The sequence below is a fragment of the Oreochromis aureus genome, linkage group 12 (genome assembly GCF_013358895.1).
Source record: "Oreochromis aureus strain Israel breed Guangdong linkage group 12, ZZ_aureus, whole genome shotgun sequence".
NCBI classification, from domain to species: Eukaryota; Metazoa; Chordata; class Actinopteri; order Cichliformes; family Cichlidae; genus Oreochromis; species Oreochromis aureus.
Window position 1 is genome coordinate 27,517,035 of NC_052953.1, and position 20,189 is coordinate 27,537,223.

Sequence of the window (20,189 nt, forward strand, 5' to 3'; positions counted from 1 at the left end):
ATACATGTAGTACTTTCGGTTAGCCTTTTAAGCCTTTACTGGATAGTTCAAAGAGGAGCGATAGCGGGAAGTGGCATGCAAGCGTTGCAGACAGATGTGAACCAGCGACACTGGACTTCATGTTTAGTGGCCTAAATCCGAGGCCATCTGGGCACCCCACTGAACACTAAGCAGTCGAGAAGCAGTATTAAGAAAATTGAAAATGGAAATAAGTGCAAAATGTAAAAAAATTAAACACTTAAGTTTACTTACTTAACTTGGATGCATTTATATGTTTCCAGAGAGCGGTGGGGGATACATAGAATTTGATGAACAACCTAAACCATGTCATTAGGATGAGCATGCACTCACAAATCTGAAAGCAAAAATCTTGCATGTGTAGTTTGTTAGTTGCTGCTAACATGACACACTGAATGCCTGAATCTCAGGTGCACTGTGGTGAAACTACAATGGGCCAAAGATGCAGTACAAAAAACAATATCTTTCATCCTTTTGCCTGTGTGTTCTGTGTAAATCAGGGCGATCGTGGCTCAAGAGTTGGGAGTTCGCCTCGCAATCGGAAGGTTGCCGGTTCAAGCCCCGGCTCGGACACTCTCGGTCGTTGTGTCCTTGGGCAAGACACTTCACCCGTTGCCTACTGGTGGTGGTCAGAGGGCCCGGTGGCGCCAGTGTCCGGCAGCCTCGCCTCTGTCAGTGCGCCCCAGGGTGGCTGTGGCTACACTGTAGCTTGCCATCACCAGTGTGTGAATGGGTGGATGACTGGATATGTAAAGCGCTTTGGGGTCCTTAGGGACTAGTAAAGCGCTATATAAATACAGGCCGTTTACCATTTAAAAGCAAACCGAGAATAACATTTTTTTTAAAATGAAGGGAAAAAATGGTTGTATTGAGACTGGTCACTATGCATTGAAGTCATTCATTCCTTCTGCTGAGGAGATCATGTAGATTCTAACTTTCGCCTTTCTTAGCGCGCAGGCTTTCAGCGTCTTTCATTGAAGTAAGATTAATTAAAGACTGGTAATGCAGCAACACTTAAATAAGGACACAGCTAATGCAACAAGGTTAGCCTCACCGTGATTATCCATGGTCGTCACGTAGATAATTCCAGGTCACTTCATTTAGTTAAGGACCTTCCTGAGCAATAGGAGACTATTGAGCCTTTACCGCAGAGGAAACTAACAGCAGGAGTGTTCAAAGAGTGTGTTTAATAAGACAGTAACTCTGGTTGTACATTGAAGAAAGAGGCCAGCATATTCACAGTGAGACTGCCAATTTTTACGCAATTTAATTTAAAAAGATGTGAAAAAGCTGAATGCGGGGGTGCATTTACCTCTTTTTTTTAATGTTTTTTGTTTTAATTTCCAGGTTCATTTCCTAAAAATAATTGTCAAACAGATAAGATGGTTGTTTTTACCATAGAGGAAAAGCTTTCTGTAATTTATTTTAGCATCCATGTCTTCTTAGCAAAGCAAATTATTTTATGGCATGACTGTGTGGATTGTACTCAAGAGGAATTCGTGTGCCAAAACAGAGACGTGTCAAAGGATTTATGCTTCCTGCCGTCAATTTTTATAAGACTATTACCAGCATGTTGTATTTATTCCATATCCCCTAACAACCCTTAAAACAGAGACTTTCTTATAACAGCCCCAGCTCGGTATTTCCTCTATTTTTGTTCTGCCAGTATAGAGAGGTATAAATGAATGTCAGTTGACGCACCATAAATCAAAGCTATTGGTTTAGTATCTTGGAGGAAATTATAGCAACATGAGTGATGCTCCGACTCGTGTGATTGTATCGCCAGCCATTCATTGCAGCCTCGGTGTAGGAGGCACTTCGACATGGTTGAGACGGAGGAATCTCGGCGGCGCGCGCATGCAAATACGCGCACGAGCGCATCCTTACGCAGGCGCAAGTGTCCCGCAGATATCCAAACGTTCAGTGAAGCTCGGTGTTAAAAAATGTTTTTTATCACATGTAGAACTGGAAATATTTTGAATGTCATATTGACGAGTTAATGTTGGGTACCAGGGGTTCCTGTCAGCAGCCACTCAGTACAGATGGATTTTTATAGCTCAAGTCGTGGTGATGATGGAACGAGCACTCACCAACTGGAGAAAAGTTTCTGTCAGGTAAAAGGAAAGAAAGGCTCTTTGAATTTGATGTTCTTTTCTTGATTTTTTTTAAAATGACTCATAGCAAACGTAACAGTTTGTTCACCTTTTCACACATAAACCACTTTTCACTTTCATGGAATGTGCAGATTTCTCAAAAAAAATAAATCAGAGGAAGCGATAAAGTATGTTTATTGTTTTTTTCCCGCACATTTGCATTAAATCATCACATAAATGCACTTTATTTGGTACTCTATATCTTCTATCGTCTATATTCTTGTACTATTATATCCTCTTCTAACTGAATTTAATGCTCTTGTGGCCACCGCATACAATATGTCACTGCATAACCATGAACCTCCAAAGCCAGAGAGGCAGCTACACCTTGGTGACATTTATCACTATTATAGTCATTCTTATCTTCCCTTTATTTGACAGTGTTTTGGGGGGAGTTTACACCTTTTTCTCCTCCTGTCACTATCTCTCTTTTCTAGTCTGGACGAGGCTGAATTGAAAAGGTCTGCTGGGTATAACGTCTGAGGATGCTTTCTCCTACACCTCTTCCCCTCTTCCTGCCCTCAAACACATCGTGTATTTGACTGGGGGGGAATAAAAGATATATCTGTATTATAGAATTCAAAACTTTAGCATTCCTTGTATTTGTTGTTATTAGTAAACCTTTAGTAAGTATTTATGTTGCATCCCTTATATGCTACCGGGTTTATTATCAGTAGCCAAGTTGTGCCACACTGTGTACTCTAGTTATCTGGTCTGTTATGTTATTGGTGTTCTTCTGTGTAACTGTGTTGACAATGTTATTTCAGTCCTTAAATACTACAGTACATCTTATTAGCCCTTGTTTTAGCCATCTAGGGCCATTTTATACTGAAATAAGGTGTCTGACCAGAAGATGAATTGCTAAATATTTCTTAAAGTCAACTGGGTTGAATTAAAAACAAATCTAGAAATACTGTGGGTTTGTCGAAAAATTAGAATGAAAAACCCAAGAGAGGATCATTATTTTGTAACCAGACTCTGTATACATTCTCCCAGCTAGTCTGGAAGCACCTGAGGGAGCAATTTGAGCAAGTTGCTCTGGAAATGTCATCTGGTCTGCTCGGCTCTATCTTTTCATACCCCAGCAGTATGGTATGGTTCGTGGTATGAAACTATTTACTGTCAAGATTGCACACATTTACTAAATGGGGATTATAAAAATGAAAAATTTCTTTTTGCAAGAAATGTTATTAAAAGCCATTTTAGCACTAAAGTTATTGCATTTTCCAATGAGAATAAGACTATTTATTCTTCCCGTTTTCACAGAAAGAAGCGTGACCATCGTGTGACATGAACACAATTTAATCAGAAAAAGAAAAAAAAATCTAGACCGTTATTTTCAAGCCTCATTTTGGGAAAAAAACCCCATATTTTTTACACCGTGATCCAGTTTAGCCTTAGCACGTGTTTAATGTGAGACTGAGCTGTTCCTTCAGTGTAGCCTTCTAGCTCTACGCTCAAACTCTAATAATAAATATTACATTAATAATAAGTATCCATGGAGACTCCGGTTCATAGACACTGTTTGTTCTCTTAACTTCCCAAATTGAAGCTGTGTAGTTTTAAGCTTTTGTCTGCGCTGACATTTGCCTTTTGAATGTATCCATGACTACAGTACATTCAGGCACGGAGTAATTTGCTTTGATTGCAGAGAGGCTAATCAGAGGGCAGCGAAAATGTGACTGGGCTCCGGTTAGGGCTCCCTCGGCAGAGAGATTACGCTTCATGCTGGGATCATCGGAGTCCTTTCTCAGAAATCAGGCCTTAAAAGAGGCTCTGACCTCTGAGGTGAATGCTCGTTGGAATTAGCCTGCGGTAAATCACTTCTAATGGGCTTCCCGCAGACTAATAAATTAAATTCACCTACAGCTTAAAGAAATTAGACAGTTGTGTGTCTTCCTATTTATGTGCTATTATTGCTGGAAAACCAAATATTTGTGCGTCTTCCCATTGTTTTTACTCCCATGTGTTTTGCATATTTTATGCAGCCAGTGTAATGAGCAAAATCACCAACTTAATACAAAATAAATGTTGAAAACAATGATTTTAAAGCATTTTTTGGTCGCATAGCCAACCTACAGTTATGTGATAAAGAAAGTTTTCACAGGACTCTGTGCAGTCATGTAAAAAACTACTTGAAACGCCTTTTGATTCAGTAGCATGCAGAGCCACCTTTAGAAGCAATAACTTGAAGTAATCATTTTCTGTAGGACTTTTCAATTTTTCAAATAGTTGAGGAGGAATTTCGGCCCGCTCTTCTTTACAACGTTGCTTCAATTCATTGAGGTTTGTGGGTATTCGTTCATGCACAGCTCTCTTAAGATTCCACCAAAGCATTTCAGTCAGGTTGAGGTCTGGACTGGGTCGTTGGAGAGCCTTGACTCTTTTCTTTTTTGCTGTTGAAGATTTGCTAGTGTGCCTTTTCACATGACTGTATATATATTCTTCAACAGCAGCAACAGTTTTACATGCATAAATAACAAGTGTACTACATGCATCATAATAATGCAGAAAATCAAGCAGTCCACAAAATCTGGTCGTAGCAATTTGATTAATCAATCGACAGAAAAATAATCTGTTTGAATTTGGCTCCTTTTTCCTTTCTTCTCATGGGCTAACCCTCACAGAGAGATGATTTTAAGAGCAGGTAGGTGGTGTTTCTGGACTTAGAGCCAGAGCTGTGTGCCGGAAACGACCGTGTTAGGGATACCCACTCTCTCTCTCTCTGACATCATGAAGAGCTTAGAGAAGATAAGTCTGGAAGGATTACTTTTACGTTCCCTCATCTCATCATTTGAAACACTTTAATATGACCGTCAACAAATGATAGACAATAAGAAAATCCATAATCAGTGATTGGGGTGCACAGTGGTGCAGCGTGCAGTGTTGTCAGGCTCCTAGTTGGGTGCAGGACCAGAGAGGCCTGCTTGGGATCTCCTCAGAGTGCTCGAGTTTCCTCCCACAGTCCATGGTTGGAGTATTAGCGTACGGTAGTTTAACTGTTATTTCTGAACTGGATATAGATGTGGATGTGAGATTGTGTTGTTGTTGTCTGTCTCTCTCTGTTAGCCCTGTGAGCAACTGGTGACCAGTTCAGGGTATACTCTTGCCCTCCAGCAGTTAGACAGACTCCTGCTCCCTGCAACCCTAATATGGGTAAGGACAGCAGAGTGTATGCTTAAGTCCCCTTGAATCAACAAATTCTGCACTCCCAGCTTCTCATTTGGGTGTTTTTTATTTGTAAAGACAAAATTTTACATTTGCACTAATCTTGTATCATTGATCTTGATCTATCTTGATTATCTTGATCAGATAAATAAGATATCTGAAGACACATCACAGTTTCATTAATAATGGCTAGAACTTGTAAGTTACAGCACTGAAGTCAAGCTCTGTTAAAAGACATTCATTTTTAACTATATTTTTTGCCTTTTAAAGAGGCAAGGGACTCCTTGGAGCAGACGGTCGTAATTATTATTTCTAATTTTTTTTGTTAACTCAGTAGTGTTTAAAATAAACAGATTAATGCAGTCTTCAGTGAACACACTGTAGTTTTTGCCTGTCGCAGAAGCTTATGTGAAAATGTAAACACATAGCAGATTATTAAATATTAGATCCTGGGACAATAGTAAAGAATGTGTGCTGCATACTGTAGTTGTATACGGTATGTTTAGATTTAGATGTTTGGCTTTAGGGAATTAATCTCATACAGATTGGTAGTTGAACTAGAGCAATGATGCTGGAGAGGACTAGCTGTTAGCCTCTGTGTTTACCTGTGCTGTTAGACAAGCAGAAGGAGAATAATCTCAAGAATAAAACTGGGTCAGATTTCATTTTAAGCACACTACCACACTTCCTGTATGCTTTGTGTGTACATCAGAGTTAGCTAATCACCCCACATTGTTTAGGATTGAATAAATATTCCCCAGTGGTTTTTCCATATTTGGCTTTGGTTATATGAAAAGCAGGGAAAGCACTTTGAAATAAAAATGCTAAAACACACTTTTGAGATACATACACTACCCGTCAAAAGTTTTAGAACAGCACAATTTATCCTTTTAAAAACAAAAAATGATGCAGTCTGTCTCTTTGCACTCTGAAATGAAAGCATAGTACAAGGAGTTAAAAAAAGAAATCACAGAATTAATTTATAGACCAAGTGTTTTCTACATTTTTGACTCATCAAATTAGCCACCTTTGGCAGATATAACAGCTGAACCCGCACGTGGCTTTCTTTCTACAATCGAAATCAATGTTGTTCCCATATCTGTTGCAAAAGTTCCAATAAATGTGTAGCACTTGTAGTTTGCTTTACTTTCACTCTTCTGTCCAGTACATCCCAAACCAGCTCGATGGAGTTTATGTCTGGAGACGGTGCTGGCCACTCTATGATTTCAAGTTTACCATTTTGTTCTTTTTTCCTGAAGTCTTTCTGGCATAGCTTGGACCTGTGTTTTGGGTCATGCTGTAGGATCGCTGCAGAATGCTGTGGTAGCCATTTCGGTCCATAATGCCTTTTTCCAGTCTTCAGTAGTCCAGTGGCTGTGTGTGTTTCATGGCCCGGACAAGCCTCCTTTGTCTCATCCTGTCAAACCTGTAGCTCTAAGTCTTCTCTTCACAGTTGAAATTGAGACTTGCTTACTACGAACACTATGAAGCTGTAGCCAAAATGCCAAAATATACACTAGATGACAAGCTCTCTTTTCATTGTTCTTGCTAGAATCTTACCAAATAGACATTAAGCCTTGGTTGCTAATTAACCAAATGCTATTATACCTGAATTAATTTAGCATAGCATTAGTAAAACTTTCCGAAGATCATGAAATGATCCATGCTCCTTGTTTTGTGAAAATTCTGTAACTTATTTGAAACAATTATGTGTCTGAGTTTGACAAACGCAGTGAAAATCTTTGAAGTCTTAGTGTTCCCCTGGGTGTTGACACAGACCATGTGGCCCTACTGAGCTGCAGCAGAGGATCAATAACACATGAATTTTATACAGTATGTAATATATACCTTATATGCAGTATTTTATTTATTTTTTGTTTGTTTTGTTTTGTTTTTTGAACTACATTAGATCAAATCAAAATAGTGTTTTCAAAATGGACAGTAGTGTGGTTATTTTTGTTATTTGTGTCGTAATCTTTAATTTGAAAAAAAAAAACCAAAGTGTGAAGACCCAAGTTTGTGAATGCAACAACTCCAGAATGAGGCAACGTACAATTTTCGAATCAATACCACGGTTGCATCTATTAAAAATCTCAGTTAAGTTTAAATCTCAGTGACCTTGACTTCAAGATCAGAGGTTAACTATTCTGAAAATCAGAGGATCTTCACATTTATACCACAGGTGTGTCTACTAGGAGGCTGAAGAGAAACAAGAACTATATTTTTGAAGAATTACAAGTGGCACCCCTGTAGGAAGCTCCACAGCTACCAGCCCCAGAGACCACATGTCAATTGCGTCATTATATGGAATATGAAGCATAACTTCGGGTGCCCTGTACCAAATGGTCTGCACACAGGTACCAGGAATCACTGCAGACACGGGACATGCGAGGCCAAAGTCAATAGCTTTTGACTTTGATGGGAGACTGTTGGCGGTTCACAACCATTATGTTTCCAGGTTTGAGATCAGCATGCACTATTCCCAGGGAACTCAGGTGGAAAAGAGCATTTGCTAATTGTTGTATAATTGGCCTCAGTTCTCTTATGGGGAGATCCTGGTGATTCCGATCCTCTATGTAGTCCCACAAACTTTGATCAAGCAGTTCAAAATTTATGCAGATACGCTCTCCATCTAGGAAATAGCCATTCCACTTAATAATGTTGCAGGTATCTGCATCCACACGTCGCAGTTTCTCTAGGATGAAAATTTCTAATTTTGCCTGTTGCAAAATTTCAGGTTTGCTCTTATTGATTTTGATAGCCATGGCTTTTTTGTTTTTTGACATTTGGTTACAACACCAAAGGTGCCTTCTCCAAGGAAAGCCTCAACCTTGTGGTCTTTTCCCAAAATGCTCCCAACAAATATTTCACATGACATGGTGGAATGTGTTTATTTGCTCATAAATTGGTGAGAAACGTTTTAAAATAGTTTTGGTTGCTGTTGTAAAATTCTCGCTGTCAGGTCAAAGTTTTTTAAGCACTAAACTACATCAGATCTAGGTTCCACTTTATGGACTCCCCATCAAAGCAAGGTTAGTGTGTGTGTGTGTGTGTGTGTGTGTGTGTGTGTGTGTGTGTGTGTGTGTGTGTGTGTGTGTGTGTGTGTGTGTGTGTGTGTGTGTGTGTGTGTGTGTGTTATTGTTCAAAGTAAATTTGACTCCTGTCAATTTATAATGAGTCAATCAAAGAATACGTTGGTTTTGGAGAATTAGTTAATTATGAAACTGACAATTATGAAACTTTTTGTTTGTTTATTTCTTTTTTCTTTTGCATAGCCTTTTTAAGCTTTCCTGTACATAGTCATGTCCTAGATTTTGGAGGAAAAAAAGAAATCTATTAAAATGTTCTATTTTATTTTAACAATCACCAACTTCATATGTTTATATTTATACAAGCAGTGTTTATAATTGTGTGTGTGTGTGTGTGTGTGTGTGTGTGTGTGTGTGTGTGTGTGTGTGTGTGTGTGTGTGTGTGTGTGTGTGTGTGTGTGTGTGTGTGTGTGTCAAGCGACAGATTCCCACACTGATGCACCGGTGCAGAGCATGTATTGTGTTTGCACATACTTACACGGACAACTATTTGTGTGTGTGTATGTGTGTGTGTCTGTGTGGGGGTACGTGTGTGTCCTAGCTCCATTCTGCTGACTGGTTTATTGCAGTTCCAGGTGACGGAGCATGAGAACAGCAGAGATTCAGGGTGCTGTTTTCAAGCACCACTGAAGCCACAAATTTCATTATTTTCACCCACAAGAAGTTTGGTGTTCCATGCATGAGCCCCCCCCCCCAAACACACACACACACACACACACACACACACAGACGCTGTCTTAGAGCGTTCTGGACAGCATCTCCTCTGGTCCCATCAGCCTGCATTATGCATATTCATTTTGACATTCTGTTCAACAGCCCTTGTTGCATGTATCCGCAATGTTTCTTCAGTTTCTCTGCTGCTGTTTATTGTGAGCCTTTGTAGTGTCGTTTACACCTTATCCTGCGCATCCCATGGCATACAGTTAGAAAAGACGAGTCTTGCTTTAACTACAGATGTGCAGCTGGGCGTGAGGATGTTATTCTACTATAACTATAATATGACGAGATGTCTAAGAATACTTGACCTACAAGTTGAAGAAATGAAGAAATTGGACCTGAAAATGTCACTTTACTTATTCTACAAAAGCTCCCTGTCTATCTCCCTCTCTTATTCTCCAAATCCCACGAGGCAGTGGACACAATGATCCTATCACATCAGAGGGAGATTAAACAAGGAGTGTCACAATGACACAGTGAGTTTGATAATGGCACAATAGAAGCACTTTCAATTATAGCTCCTTCTCTGGAGATGTCTGCTAAAAAGGAAATTCTTCCAATAACTTTGTCCTGTGTCTTTTTATTCATTTTGACATTTAAATCTATCTTTCTTTAACCTTCTCGCAGCCTCAATTCAATAGCTCTCTAGTATGCTGCTAACAAGATAAGATTGAGCTGAATAACCTGTGCAAGGCGCTTTTTAGACTGTGTAATTAGTGAAGACAGAAGTTTGAGTTTGTTGATAATGTGCTTTTGAAAGGGCATATGGAAGAATATTAGCTAAATATACTAGGGTATTTGTTTTAACCTTAAACCTACGTGCTGCACCTTTGGTAATTTGTTCTTTTTATATTTGCAAAACAGAGTTGACAATACGAGCTAATTAACTTATTTCACTGGCAAAACCCCCCCCAAGAATCAGGTACTTTTGGATTCACGCTTTTTGTCATCCAAAGCATTTTTTTAAAGAAATAAAAAACAATTCTCAGTCGTGCTTCCTTTTCAGTGTGATACATGGCAGTAAGCTGAACACACTCTTTTAAGAGTGTTTACAGGCCATTTTAGATGCTTGTTGCTTTTTAGATTGCAGCATGTGCTTGAGAATGTGAAAAAAATGCTTTTTATCTTAGAGTTATGTGAAGGCTGATATTACTCCTTTATTTGTCTGTTAAATGTAATGGAATAGACAGCAGCTCTTTGTCTAGACTCAGCAGTGAGTCACCAAACTCCACCAACCCACATTCCTAATGTGCTTAAATAATACAGAAAATAAAGAGGTATTTTTTTTACAGTTGGCTTCTAACTCTAACTGGGAGTTAACTGTCTCCTAGCCGAATGTGTTCAGCTACTGGATACTGTGGATTTAGGCATTTATAAAACATTTTTAAAAGTCCCCTCCTAAGACATGCAAGCCTGTGTCTTAGGAGGGGGTTTGCAGGTGTGAACATGAGCATGAGTTGCTGTCTTTAAGTGTCAGCTCAGTGAGTGACTGGTGATGAGCCTGCCTGAGGTGTACCCTGCCTCTAACCCAATGTAAGCTGGAATCAGTTCTAGCACTCCATGACAGTCTAAAGGATAAGCCGATATATGGGTGGGTACGACGGAGCTGATGGATGGTATATAGCACACGGCAGTGGAAAACTTTAGAAAAGTAAAGGCAGTCTGCATTTCTTTAACCTGTAGGGATACCAGCGCGCATGCAAATCCTGTGAAAGGGTCCCGTTATCATAATCACATCCGTTAACGGCAATGATTGACTTTACATTGTCATTTTGATGCATTCCCAAGCTTCATATAGCATTTTAAACACATTATGATGATAGGGTGTTCACTTATGTTTCATTGTGCGTGTCTGACAGATCTGCTGGTGTCATTGTGATTTATGGGCAACCTGAATGCGACCAAACACCATCCTCTCAGAGATCTCTGTGCTATTCTCAGTGAGTTGGTTGTCAGCCGTCACCGACAGCACCTTGTCAAGTCTGATTTCCTCTCCAGTCCGGTCCCTAAAACCAAAGGGCCAGCTGCTTCCAACTTTTGGGCCTGTTATCTCTCTCTTGCCTTTGGCTGCCCTCTGGTCGTTTGTCTGCTCTCAGATTTAGTCAAACCATGGCTAGCTTACAGATAATTATCAGACCGAGCCAGCTGTGTGGCAAGCATCCACAGCCCCCTTTTGTTGCTAATTGAATTAGACCCCATGCTGGAAGTGACAGAGAAATGAACAGTTTCCCCCAGCGAGCCATGTGATTAGCAGACTTGCAGAAAAGAGGTCAACTCAGGATGGCATGCTGGTGTATATGGTTGATGTCACTGACTCAACAACTGTGACCACAGTCAGCCTCACACCGATGTTTCTGTCAGGTTTCATTTTATGATGTGTGTCAATGGGGGTCAAGTACAGAGGACAGTCAGTGGAGCGGTGCCAGGGCTGCTATGTGACTTTAAGAGGCTGGAACGTGTCGTTGTATTTCTTCTTTTTGCCATCTGTTTTTCACTTTATTGGTTGGCAATTCATGCTTTGGTTTTTAAGTGTCATTATTTTAAAAAAGAAGTTTAGTCAGACACGGGCAATTACAGATGTTTGATTTTTGCAATCGCATGCACAAATGCATTATAAATTAGCCATTTGTCAAATGTTGAGAGTCATTCACATATTAATGTAAATATTTTTTTACCCATTCTTTCTCGCAGGTCACTTTATTATGTTCATGTAAGCATAAGCATACCACTTCTCAGAGATATTCAGCAATGCCCAGGAGACAGTGAGAGCTACTCTTAAAGCTTTTAGTTTATTCTGGAGGTGTCCTTTGGATCATTGTTGCCTATTGTTGTACAAACTTTCTTTCAGTGTCACTAAAGCATCCATTCTTCCTTTAATGTAAGCGGACAACAGATGTTAGGGTGTGCAGGTCCAAACATTTTTAATATGTAATTTTCCGTTACATTTTGTTGAATATAAGAGACAGTTCATTTTATTACATACATAAATGCGGCTATCTGTCAATTAATCATTTTCCCAGTTGCAAGTATTCATAAGTAATCCTTAAGTAGTTTTGAATCTACAGTGCATTTAGATATGGAATGCAATGCTTCTGCCATAAGGTGGTGCTAAGTGTGGCACGTTTTTAGGCAGAAGTGGCAGAAGAAGAACTGAGTTTAATATGTGCTGTCAGCACAAGCTAGGTTTTCGGGGCACCAGAGGAAGCTCTGGGCAGATTGGGAGCCAGTAATGTTGCTTTAATGTGCGGATTTAAATGATGATGGAAAAGCCTCACAGCAGTACATATTGATCCCCACAGAGCTTTGACATTCTTATTTTTGTCAAAGCAAAATCTCCTAAAAATATGTGTGCAGTCAAAAACTCAGTTTAACTTTTTAATTCAGTTGTTCATGTCATTGTTTCCAAAATGAGTGTAGCTTATCAAAATGTCTCCTAGCATACGTTAGATATTGTAATTACTGTAACGTCTCCTTAAGATGTCTCTTCCCTACAGATCCTGCCTGGGCATCAATGCTGTTAATAGGACTAGCACATTATTTGTCCCTTGTTAATCTTTCCTGTAGGTCTCAAACTACAAACTCTGGAGCTGAAAAATGAATTGAGTGAAAAAAAAAATGGATTTCCTTACATCCAAAGGTCAATCCCTGTGGACTCGCACGTAAAAAGGTCGAACGTTTCCAACAAAGAGCAGGCAGTTTACAGCCTCGTGCAACAAAATGATTGTGATCCCTGCAGCTATATTTCTCCATTATAACAACTCTCTGGGCTGAATTTTCTTTATAACTAAGCCTTTCAGGGTGTTTTTAAACCTTAAAGTTTCAGTTTTTAAGGATATCGCAATAACTGATAGCTGGTTGCTAACTAGACTGATAGATTTGTGCTAGGACTTACCTCGATATTCTGAACTAGATCACTCGACCATGTTTGTTTCATTTATGTTTTTTTTTTTTTTTTATAGCACATTTAATTACAACAGCAACACTGACCAAAGTGCTGTACAGAAATACAAAATAACTTGTATTAAATAACTTATAATATTAGTACCAAATACCAAATAACTCTCATACTGTATTAAAAGCCTGTGAATACAAATGTGTTTTAGATGAGATTTAAAAAGGAGCCTGTCTGATGTGTAGGGGTAGATTATTCCACAGTTTAGGCGCTACGACTCTAAATGCTCGATCCCCTCTGTGAACCAGCCTAGACCTTGGTATGGCTAAAAGATCATTTGATCTAAGAGATCTAGAGAGCGCATAAGGCTGCAAGAGGTCAGGCAAATACCCGGGAGCCTGTCCATCCAGTGCTTTGTAAGTCAACAATAAAAATTTAAAACCAATTCTGGAGTGATCAGGGAGCCAGTGAAGACAGACAAGCACCGGGGAAATATGTTCAGAAGACGAGCTGCAGCATTCTGGACCAACTGCAGTCTTGCAAGGCTGGTCCGACAAAACTCCAACATATAAGGAGTTACAATAGTCCAGCTGGGATGTAATAAAAGTATGGATTGCCTGTTTTTAAAACATAAAAATGATTTCACCTTAGATAAAAGCCTCAGTTTGAAAAAAGACCGCTGTAGAACTGAGCTAATCCGTTTTTCAAAGGTGAAATTGGTGTCAAATTTAACCCCTGAATTTTTGCGTGTGACTTAATAAAAGTCTCAAGGCTGTGCAGGTTTAAATGAGAAGTGCTGGGATTGCCACTTGGTCCTAACATTATCACTTCAGTTTTGTTCTCATTAAAGTTAAGGAAGTTAGAGGCCATCCAGGATTTAACTTCACCAAGACACTAAGGCCATGTCCACACTAATACATCTTCGCTTGAAAACGCATCTTTTTGTCTCCGTTTTGGCCTCCCGTCCACACTGAGACGGCGTTTTCGTTCAAGGAAAACGCAGCATTTTCAAAACGCTCTCCAAAGCGGATACATTTGCGTCGCAGTGTGGACAGCGAACCTGGAGACTTTTCGAAAACTATGACACATTTTAGTCATGTGATGCAGTCATGTGACCAGTTAACCTAAGATAGTGGAGGGCATTACACAGCAGTTGTTCTGTTTGCTCTCAATTTTGACAGCCCTATTAAAGATGAATATCAGTCTGTACATGCTCTCTTTTTTTCAAATTCTTTAATTCTCACTCGCTTTCGCAACCTTATACTTTTGTGTTACTCGCAGCAACAACTCCACCTCATTGTTAGTCCATTTAAAAAACTCGGTGCTTTTCCTCAACATTTTCTCCTCAACACAACGTTTCAAAGAGCCGGAAAGTAAATAAACGGCAGACAGAAATGAGGCAGGTCGAATCTTCTTGCGTTTCACGCATGCGCAGTACAGGAACGTAAGCGTTTTCGTCCGTTTCAATGTGGACGCACAACTCTGTGAAAACAACTGAAAATGCTAGTGTGGACGCGGAGCATTTTCAGGCGAAAACGCCGTTTTCAAATCTATCCGGGCTAGTGTGGACGTAACCTAAAGTAAGAGTTCTAGTGGAGCAGGACAGCTTCTCTTCAGTTTGTGGTGTCGGACGACTATTTTAGTCCAATTACTTGACAAAAGAGATGACCAGTGTGATATTTTGTACTAACAGCTTATCTAAAAAGCTGGTGCTCAGGTGTGTTTGAATGATATTCTAGCTTGTTACTTAGGATTAATTAGCAGGCATCAGTGTCTTTGTGATGTACCGCTATTGTCTATGGACACAGCTTTCTAGCAAAATTTACTGGCATTAGCTGGCAGCTTTGCAGTCCACTCTCTCGCATATGGTCACTTCTGGCTCAAGGAAAACCAAAATGGCAGTGGCCAGAATGCTAAAACAATGGCTTCAAATGCGACTTCCACAATTTCATTAAACTTCAAAAGGAAGCTGTCCTTTAAAGTTCAGGAAACTGAACAAGTGGAGGACAAAGAAGAAGTGGCTGTGCTAAAAGTGAACTATAGCAAGTGAGTATCTGAAGGTCATGTCCTCAAGAAATAGGGGGGGGGAAATCCAGCAAATATCTGACACAGGACCTGAGAGAGGCACCTGCCCCTTCAGTTTATCCATCTACTGTTCACTGAAGCCTCATCAGAAATGGTCTCAGTGGAAAGGTGGCTGTCAAGAAGCCACTCTTAAGGAAGGGAAATAGGGGGGAAAGTCTGAGGTATGCCAGATTACACAAAATCTCTACTGAAAGTCAGTGACAACATGTGTTCTCAAGTGATGCATCCAAATTTGACATTTTTAGTTTAAGTAGTCATTATTATGTATGGGGAAAGTCAACAATGAATGTCTACGGCCATCATCAAACATTTTGGAGGGTGTGTCATGGTTTAGGGTTGTATTTCAGCCAGTGGTGTTGGTCTCATCAAAATTTATGGAATTATGAATGCACCAAAGTACAGTCAGATTGTGACCCACCATGTATCATCTGGAAAGCATCTGATTGTCAACAGCTTCTTTATTCCTAAAGGCAATGATCCCAAAACATGAAACTGTGAAAACCATACCCAGATAGAAAAACATACAATGGCACAGTCGTGGACTGGCCTCCTCAGATCTCAACCCTCAACATTATTGAAGCAGTGCAGGATCATCTGACAGAGAACAGACCAAAAAGCAGCCAACATCCAAAGATCTTTGAATGTCCCTCAAGAATCCTGAGGAACTATTCCTTAAAACTACTGAAAGAAATGACAGGAAAGTTTGCCTAAGAGAGTTCAGGCTGTGCTGAAGAATAAAGGTGATCAAACCAAATACTGACTTTTAAGCTCATTAGAATTATACAGATCTTATATACTCTATTCCCTTGCGTGTTTTGCACATGTTTCCAATTTCACTGGTAAAATATTGGGTAATCTTATAGCTCACAATTTTTTTGTACCGTACTGAATTCCAGACCTTTGCATAGAGCTGCGTTTGTCACACTCTAACTTATTCCCATTAGTCCCCAGCAAAGGTGAGGTCAAATAAACACCAAGCAATGACTAACATTGTGCATTCTCATGTCTGTGTTTATCCTTCTCTTGCACTTGTTATTATATTGCTGTCATATGCTGTCTGCTTTTGAAGGAAATGCATTTCTCTCACAAAACTGCAAAATTAGCAGCATGTCTGCATCCTAAAATGAGAGTCCTGTTTGTACACTGTACAATCTCATAACCTCAACATTTTGTTGACACTGTTATTATAAGGAGAAATAGGGTAACCTCATAAAAGTCGTAGCATTTACGGCAGCTATTAAACTCTGCCAAGTGGATCACGCAAGGAGGGAAATAATTGACATGTTTCAAGGAGAGAGGGGGGAAAAAACTAATAATACATTGTGTCTGTCTTTTCTGGAGGCCCTTTGACTTTCCCATACTTGGCAGTGTATGTTAAGTATAATCAAACCTTTCTGCTGTGCAGTCGCTTTCATTCTTTTGCCTGTCTTTCTTGTTGGCTGCCTAAAATGTGTGATGTTTTTCCAGAACAACCCTTTTAAAAAAGAAGAGAAAAAGCCTGTTCTAAGAAAAGTAGGCCATTTGGACAGATGACTGACACGGGTTTTGTGTGACACTGAAGCACTTTATTTCGGGACGTTTAGTGCATCATCTGTTGAATTTCTTCGCCTGCTGAAATTTGTGACTTTGCTCGTCTTTAAATGATTATTAGTATCTGTGTTTTTTCCACAGCGATGTGGAGCGGTTATGTAAGTCCACGCTGTCGTTCTGTGTTTTCAGCGAGTCGTACACTCTGATTAGAACAATAATATGAAATGTGACACAAGTTGTTTGGTTGTCATCTTAATTATTTATACACACCTCTGTTGGATGTGAAAATTGGGTTGTTGTGCTCTGCTGCGTGACAAATCTTTCATTCTTTCAGTGTCAGACGCAAGAATATGAGACCGATGTGAAAGATGTGTCCTCTCTGAATATTTCTATTATTTATTTTGCCGCTGTTTTTAGTCTTCTATTTATAATTTAGGATGTTATACATGTGCGTGTGCTGTCTTTCCACGAGTTAAATTTATCCTCTCTCCTCCTGGCATTGTATTATTTGCTTTTTTTCTGCTTCATGCCTGACACTATTCCCCACATGTTGTATACACACAGGCTCTTCTCTCCAAACAAAGAACCATGTGACTTTCTTCACCCCTGCTTTGCTCTGTCTCTCCCCCACACCATGCTCAAATTACATGATGCTGTTTTGCGCCGGTGTGCCACAGAGACCGTGCATGAAATTTATTGGGCCCGAGTCCTGCCATTTGACACGCAAGATGTGGCTAACAGATCTTGTGCCATTTCCCATCTCCTCCGGCTCCCGTGTAATGCTGACCTTTCCTGCCTCGGGGCTATATTTAAACCGTGAGCACCGGAGACTTATGGCGGCATGGGAAATTTTATTATCGACGCTCTCCATTTGTCTGACTTAATTCAGGCCTACTGTAGATCGAGCTGAGGCATGCCGTATATTTATACTCCTGCAAGGCAAACAAGGGCACCGGTGACAAACCCAGCCATCAACAACTTAGTGGGGGTTACTCTTGGTGAAATATTCCTTTGAATTGCTCTTTGGAGTGTCGGGGAGATTATGCCGTAGGTTGTGTTTACATTGCACATCACCTACTGTAAAGTGTGAGAGGAATATAGAGCGGGCGGGATGATATTCCACAAAGCAGAGAGTTGAACAGAGAGTCATACACAGAGGGACTTGGCATTTTGGAGAATCTCAGCTGGTAAAATGTCATAGATATCAACCTCAGACACATTCATCAGCCTTTACCGTTTGTCGTCATTAGACCAGAAACCGGGTTGAATGAACTCACCGACACACATGAGTCACGACATCCGCACACGCTCTTTTTTTTTTCAAGCCACCTGCTTAACCATTCACTCACGCTCTCTTTTTTTCCTGCACGCTGATAGGCCTGAGGTGGGAGTTCAGAGGGTGCTCCAGGTGGATCTGAAAATGGAAAGCTTCCCAGAGCCGATGGGCAGCCGCTGGATGGCCTGGCAGGTGGAATACCCGGCCAGTCGCGCCACCACTCAAGAGGTGGAGACAGAGATCCGCCTGGCTCAGGAGGACGTGGCGGGCATCGTGCCCCTGGCCATGGTGAGTGATGCCACTTCCAGCTCAGTGCAGTGCCCAAAACATATAAATGGCTGGACTCATTACCCTGGATGGGTGTAGTAGATGCTGCTAATATGGAGCACCATATTGTAAATTCACACCAAGAATCAACATTTGCATGTGTTTGCACGAAAAGAAAGAAATGCATTGCAAAGACTTTTTGCTCTATTAGTTATAACCAGGATATCAGTATAATTATGATTGGGTCAGATTTAAAAAAAAAAAAAAGATTGGATTCAAAGTATTAATAAAAGATTGGTGCAGCAAGGAGAATGCATTCGCATTATACAGAGTGACATTAATTTAGCTGATGCTGAAAAATCTTTGATAATAGTATGTTTATATCAGTGATGCCATCCCAGGGGGAAGAGCACGTGAAATTATTCAAAATCTTTTCTCTGTCCAGTCTGTTGCTGTCAGACATGACAGAATTTAATTTTAACATGAGAGTTTGCTTAAATTCAGCTTTTGAGGAATGGCCTTCCTCTCATCTCAGTGCGATCCCTATTTAAGATCCTAAAAAATACTCATTTTCTCTCACTGCTCCCTCACTCTTTATTTGACTGTCATAATCAGCTTTTGAGATAACAGTGAGAACGAAAGGAAAACTTGATTGGTTTATAAATGGGCTTGTGAAATGTAAGAACTTTGTTTCATTGATCCAAATTGAGGCTTTACCTCCCTGTTTTTCTTGTGCTTCTCCTGTTTTTTTCATCAAACTGGACAGGATGATTAATCCTGGACTGATTTCATTCGTTTTGCTCTTTATTTCTCCAAAGGGGAAGCTTGGGAGAAACAGTTTAGAAATTAGTAATCTCCATATATATGAAGATGATTTGTTTTGTAATGAGACAGAAAAACCAGGCTATAGTGAGCAGGATTTTTTCTTTTTCCTCTGGGATGCTTCGAATAATGCGTCACAGACAGTTGCTCCTCAACTGGGGTGGAAATTAACAGTATTATTGAAGCATTTTATTTTCCTTTTCCAGCTTTATATTTGACGCTTCATTACATTTCACAGAGAATTATTACGCTTTCTAATCAACTGCATGTATCCGACAACAGTAGCTTAGTTCTCTGTTTCAGGTTTTTGTATATACAAAAAGTTAAACACATGTTTCAATAAAAAACCTTTATATTTAATAAGCTATTAAGCTATTCTGCATAATAGGCACTTTAACTTTTAATTCTTTAAATATATTTTAGTGATAATACAGATAACTGCATTTACTCGATTCTGTTTTTTAACTTTTTCTTTGTAGTGTACCTGCTTTAACTTTGCTAAAGGACTTCTAAACTTCTTCCATGACTGTTGTTTTGACAGAGAAAGCAGAGGCAATGATGTTTGCTCTGTGCTCACAAAGTGTGTTTAGGAGCAGGGCAAGAAGAGAGCATCTGTAGCTCCCAGCAGGCCTCAGTTGGAGTCTCGAGGCTGGCTCTGGCCCGAGGGTTCGCCCGGAGCTGTGTGTCTCCCTCAGCGAGGCGCAGGTAGTCGGCTGTGTTGCTCCTCCCTCGTCGAGGTTCGTGCAAGGAGCATTTCGTGCATCTTTGTAGCTTTGTTCAGCGACCCGGAGAACACGGTTTCTGATTTAGATCAAGAGCGTTCAAGTGAATAAATGAGTGAAATCAGTTGTGTTGACAAAAGAGAAAGACATAGTGTCACAACGGTGCTGATTACTAAAGCAGAGATTGCGTTTGTTTCTGATTCGGTGCTTCTGATCTGCATGATACAGACCTGACTGCTTTGTCATTGTTATTCTGTAAGTATTGCCTGTAGCTGCGTAGATGATAGATGCCTGTGGGTGGCTGTTCCAAGATTCAGAGGAATTCGAGGCATCCTCACTCCCAGATCCAGTCTTGGGATAATTGAAGTTATGTTTTTAATGCTTCAGTATTGCTAGAGTTCCCTCTCTCGCGCCCTTTTTTCATGTCGCTGATGCATGAACAGTGCATCT

The 20,189-nt window shown here is 40.1% G+C and overlaps 1 protein-coding gene across 1 annotated transcript in view; it reads left to right on the plus strand.

Moving 5' to 3' along the window:
* si:dkeyp-14d3.1 (transmembrane protein 132C) overlaps window positions 1-20,189 on the plus strand; it is a 135,296-nt gene that overhangs the window by 87,295 nt on the left and 27,812 nt on the right. Inside the window, exon 4 of the mRNA XM_039621294.1 lies at window positions 18,030-18,216. Within this exon, the coding sequence (XP_039477228.1) occupies window positions 18,030-18,216 (187 nt within the window). The remainder of the gene's footprint in view (window positions 1-18,029; window positions 18,217-20,189) is intronic.